This window comes from Argiope bruennichi, chromosome X2, assembly GCF_947563725.1.
Source record: "Argiope bruennichi chromosome X2, qqArgBrue1.1, whole genome shotgun sequence".
Lineage (NCBI taxonomy): Eukaryota > Metazoa > Arthropoda > Arachnida > Araneae > Araneidae > Argiope > Argiope bruennichi.
In genome coordinates this window covers 60,413,290-60,419,289 of record NC_079163.1, presented here as the reverse complement: position 1 = coordinate 60,419,289, position 6,000 = coordinate 60,413,290, and the positions used below count along the sequence as shown (strand labels likewise).

Sequence of the window (6,000 nt, the reverse complement as noted above, 5' to 3'; positions counted from 1 at the left end):
AAAATAACAATAGCAATATTATTTGTCATTCAAAAAATCGTGGATTATGCATCTCTATTGTGATCTAGGACCTGTAATCGAAATACCACCAGTAAAATCATATCAAGGATTTTCATCACACTTCTCTTTCAAAAGTATTGATCACTGGTATTTGTAACTTTTTGATATTGCTTACATAATAACCTTTTGTAAAATATTCATCAACCCTAAAATTGACCATGGACTTTTCTATCACAAAACTACAAAATACTGTCAGTGTTTAATAGCTGTAACTGTGATCGGGTAATTCCTCGACCAATTACATTAATTCAAGTACCAATTCGTATTAAAACAAATATAGAGATTTTACAAAAGAAAAAGAATTGTAAAATCGACTTTACTGAACAATAACATGCGATGTAGTTGAAAATGATTTTTAAACTAAGGAAAAGGAATGTTGTCTCATATGAATGATTTTCAGATATTTTTTTAAATATGTCCAGTGCTGATATAAAGAATGAAACAAAAGATAATGAATCAATATTTGTAAATAATGACGAAGCTTCACCCGATGAATTAGTAGATCCTCGAGTTCAAGTTAGTATTAATTGCTCTTTTTCTAAATAAATAAATACTGTTGTTAATATGCCTGTGAAAATGACATTTTTTTTCCAAAAAAATAGAAAAAATACGGAGAAATTATATAAATATACTTGTGTTTTATTTCGACATTTCTTTTCTTGAATGAAAATCTTCACTTAAAAGTAAGCTGTAGTTTGCTCTCATGTTTATTACATTTTTTCAGCAATTTGCATCAATGGAGCTCTAACATGAATGTTGCATGATGAACTACTTTTTACTATGAAATATTAGAACCAATTTGGTTTCATTTTCAAAGTGTCAATTTTATTTAATCGGTATCTGTCTGCATATTCCATTTAAGGAAAACATTGTAAAGAATTGTACTAGCTACAGATAAAAAACTGTCTTGGAAGGATAGCAATTCCAGTTGAACTCCCAAATATTGGAATTTCCATTTATCAAAATTCACTATGTATTATGTTTTTAAGGTAACTATTTTTTTTTATTAAAAAAGTCTGTCTAATTCAATAAATTTTCTATTTGTTGAACTGAAATTTTTACATAAAAAAAATTTCCTTGTTTGTAGTCTAAAAGTGTAAATATGATAATTTTTTTCAAAAATGTAATAGAAATAATTTCCATTATTTTTTCTTAACTTTACTTACTTTTATACAAATGAGATTCACTATATTTTTATTTGATGATAGGTGTAGTTTTCATATCCAGTTATAATTGTAATTTCTGATTTTCCGAGTTCAGGATGTTAGTAATCTAAGAATATATTTTTTATTAGTAATAAAGCAGTTAAAATCACTTTTAAGAGGTTGATATAGAGGATTTTATTACTTAATTTTTTAATTGTATAGAGCAATCTTAATTCTACGAATTTTCAATTATCCAAATTGATTTGGGAAGAAAAATGTTGTAATATATATATATATATATATATATATATATAATATAATGTTGTTGTTGCTTATCCTCAAAAGATTTGACATTCAGATCAGCTCCAGTAGGTTGTTGACCGCCAAAAAAATCTATAATAATAAGGACGAGGAATGTTAATTATTTCATTAGTTCCTACTTGCATAGATTATAAATTTTTTGAATGAAATTTATTTCTGGTTCAGCAGTTTCACTGAGAGGCTTTTTAAGGCATATTGTTTTTATATTTTTATTATCATGTTCTCTTTTAAAACTTCTGCTGGTAATATATATGTTGATTGAAATTCGTTGCTTTAAGATTATATTGTAGTTTCATTTAAAATTTCTATTTCTGTTCAGAGAATTGATTGCATTCTCATTATCTTTAATTTCCAAGTATTTATATGCATATCTAATGTAGCTTAAATTTATTTGCAGATTGAACTTGAACGGCTTAATACAGCTACTGATGCAATCAATAAATTGGAGATTGAATTAGATGTGAGTAATTAGTAAAAATAGGATTATAATGACTATGTAATTTTTTATTGTGTGGGAAGAATACAGAGTGTAATCATAACAATTATTTTTTCAAGCCATATATTGTAAATAAAAACTACTTCAGTTTTCCATTCATCTTGTGGCTTCTCATTTAGTAGGAAAATGTGCCTTCAAAATTTTATATATTTATCAGTGTTTTTATATTATATATAATCGTAATGGGAAAGCAATAATCTGAACTGAACTGCTAAATGTTCCAATCCTTGGTATAAGAGAAGATAAAGAAAGAAATTCATACTAGTGTAATCCAGTAAGGTATAATATAAACTATTTATTTATCTAATAGGTAAGTAATAAGGAAAAACAACTATTAACAAAATAATACCATTTGGTGTGGGAGACATCAATCACTGTGCTCTTGTATGTATCTTTCTCATCCCTCCCTAAAGCCATAAAGGACATGGACAGAACAAATATAAATGAAACTATCGCTTCTTTAATTAATACTTAAGGTAACACAAATATTCAATGTAAATAACTATTATTGAAATTTAAAAAAGGAATGTGATGCATATTTTAAATAGGGCAAATGTTTAAATAGACACATTAGAGCATATAACAGATTAATATAAATATTAATTTTTCCCATTCATTTTCTCAATTGTCATTCGATAATTCCAGTTAAAGAATTTATAATATTACTAAATAATTATTTAGACAGTCTTGAGTAGCAATTCCTTAAAAACCTAGTAATCATGATAATAAGTAACTTGAAAAAATAAATAGAATTGAATATATATATAATATATATATGTGTGTGTGTGTCTGTAATGATATTTTAACTCAATTCAATTTAATTAATTTTCAAGATTTTATCTTAATTTAGCCCATAGTAACTTCATTCTAAAATATTCTTTTATTTCGTGATCCAATTCCACTGTCTGTACTTAATTAATTCAAGAGAAGCTTTGTTAAATTCCTGAATCAGCTAAAAGTCTAACTTTCCCACACTCCGCGTGAAGAGGCAAAATACCGCTGATGAGGCAAATTCTTTTTTAAAATCTCCCTGTGTTTCCCCTGCCTTCTCCGCGCGTTTAACGAAAATCCCTATCAAAATCTCGTAATATATTAGCACTATGAAGACATGTTTTCCTTATCAAAATCATAGGTTATATAAGATCAAGGATAAAATGTCCAAGAGCTTTTTTCTCATTCCTTTTCTGTGTGCTCATCGCTTGTACATATGCCTGCTTCTTCAAAATGAAATAAAACGACATCACGAAATTAAAAGTATCTTCACTGTCTTCAAACTGCATTCTGCTTCACAACAAATAATGTTTACATATATATATATATATAAAACTTAACTTCGTTATAATTAAATTTTAAGTCTTTGCATAGCAAAAACATCTATCTCATTTTCAATCAGTTTATGGCTAATCTCATTTCTATAAATTTATGACTCGTCTGGTAAGATATAAAATTTATATTTGGCCCTTAGCTGAGGTTTTAGTTTTTACTATTCCTATTTTATTGTCAGAACCTTGAAAAACTTTTAACATTTGTTCCATCCTCCATTTTAGAAGTGTGTAGTTATCATCCTTTACATAAGGCTGCATGGATGTAATGAGAAGACATTACTATTTTAATTTTCCTTTGATTGGTGTATTATATTTAGAATATCAACATTTCCAGCAAAACTGCAAAATTTGCAAAAACTGTGTTATCACAGAGATAATATCATCTGCATAGTTTTGTACATCTTGAACTTGTTCCTTCTTTTTTTTTTTTTTTTTTTTTCTAATAGAGATTTATGTACTGCTTTATCTTCAATTTTAATCTGTGTTCTAGCTATCATGCTTGCAATAACAGTCTCAAATTGCTAAGAAAATTGGATATTTTTGGTGATCTGTACCTTTACATAAAAAGCAGTATTGAGTATCTTTTGGGTGATTTTCATTTCAAAGGAATGAATGTATAAGGTCTCCTTTCTAAGAGATTTCAACTTTAATTTTTTGACTAATTTAACCCTAACAAAATTTTTCTCTGTAGCTAGATCAGTTAACAGTTTACTAATTTCAGTTGGCTGTTTTTCCTAATACTAAAGCTGTACAAGTTTGAAGTTTGATTTCTAGATTTTAAGACTGAATTATCATAGTAGTTGCTAGCTAAAAACGAACATAGCGTTGACATAGTCTTTAAGAACTTTTTCTCTTTTACAAATTTGCAAAATATTTTGTTATAAGACAGGGTTGCCACATCACCGGGAAAGTTGGAAAACACAGATAATTGAAAAATCTATAAAACAGAGAATATATATGTATAATTTTGAAGTTTTCCTTAAAAACTTGGAAAACACAAGGAATTTTAAATTTCTTAGTTTATTTTTTATATAAAAAAATACTGATTTTTTTTAAACATTGAAAAATTATCTTCACCGTAGCTCTAAAAATGAACAACTTCATTTACTGAATGTTCTCACGTTTCTACTTGCACCCCACTTTTTCTGCAGAGATCGGTCCGGTTTCCGAGACAGAATAATAATAATAATAAATTAATATTGGAATAGTGACAACAACAACTTGAATGCTAGTGGAGCTACATAAACTGAACAAGGAGACATTTTAACTGAGTGTTTTATATTTGTGAAGAATGCTACAAAAATATATTTGAATGCAAGCCCAAAAATTTTGCTATTTTTAAAGCTGTATCTTGTTTAAATCCATGTTTATTGAAAACAATGCTGTATTATGTGAAAAGTGAATAGCTGATTTGCTTCTTTATTCCAAATAAAAAAACATAAATTCAAATTAGCATAATTGAAATTAAAGCACAAATTTAATTTGCAACGTCAGTTTCAATTTGAAATTTTTCTGAAAAATTAAAAGGGAATAATACAAAGAATAGGTTGATTCATGTAGTGAAAAAAAAATAATTTAGTTGATTTCTACTCTGTTATGAGATCCAAAGAAATTTCTGATTTTTGAGAAGTCATGAAAATAATTCTATTGTTGTCTTATGGCAAAGCCTCTGTGGAAAGTGAATTTAGTATCAACAAAGATGTACTACTGAAATTCTGAAAGAATATTTTTTAATTGGTCTAAGAACTATGTATGATGCAATAAATTTTTATAGAAGAAGACTTGAGTGTTCTGATCTCAAGATATTTACTATATATAGTATGTAAAATTAGTGCATATTAGATATTATGAACTCTAGAAAAACAGAAAATAGTTCAGTGAGGGGGGAAAAAAAAAGAATCCAACAAACACAAAGCTGATTTGCAAATTAGATTGTTCCAAAAGGGGAAAAAAAACAGATGACTGAATAATCTACAGAAATTACTCAAATATTTGAATTGGTGAAAAAAAAAGCAAATTTCTTTTTAGTGTAATATTATCATAGCTATAATATAACTGTGAAAAGTAATAGTTATAAATAAATTACAAATTTATAAACATGAATTAATACAAAAGCAATAATTAACATTTGTATATCAAATTCAAAGTAAACCGTGCCTAGTTTTACTTTATTAAATAAAATATTTTAAATCTGTAATTATTACTGTAATTTGCAAGTTAGAAGTTTTTCTCAATATAATTTTTAATAAAAATTAACTTAGTTATTGATTATATACAAAACTCTGATCACATTTTTCAAAAATAGTACACATGTAAGGAATGATTGAAATTCTCAAAAAAGAATTTAATTCTCACCATACATTCTAAACTTTAACAATATAGTGAGAAACACTTTATTTATATTGCAAAAGTTTCCAAATATGTTAAGTTGAAAAATATAATGAATTTTGTATACAATATTTTTAAATTACTACATTGTTTATAAAAAAAAATTATTTCCTGGAAATATAAAAGTGAAATGAAATTAATATTGCTATGTTCAAGAGCTAAATTCATAGTTTCAGCAATCCTGTAGAAATTTATTGAATATCAGTTAATTTTCATATTCTAAAATAAGGGCTGTGCTGTTTTTGGTGTTATATACATAAATAAT

General features: G+C 26.4%; 1 protein-coding gene across 4 annotated transcripts in view; it reads left to right on the top strand.

The window, feature by feature from the left end:
• Positions 1 to 272: 272 nt before the first annotated feature.
• LOC129960047 (SH3 domain-binding protein 5-like) overlaps positions 273 to 6,000 on the top strand; it is a 42,492-nt gene continuing 36,764 nt past the window's right edge. Inside the window, exons 1-2 of one of the 4 annotated variants that reach the window (XM_056073084.1) lie at positions 273 to 576; positions 1,924 to 1,986. In XM_056073084.1, coding sequence (XP_055929059.1) covers positions 475 to 576; positions 1,924 to 1,986 — 165 coding nt within the window. In that variant the 5' untranslated portion in view covers positions 273 to 474. Of the gene's footprint in view, positions 577 to 771; positions 1,050 to 1,923; positions 1,987 to 6,000 lie in introns of those variants that run through there. The other 3 variants (XM_056073082.1, XM_056073081.1, XM_056073083.1) reach the window with 3 other exon arrangements.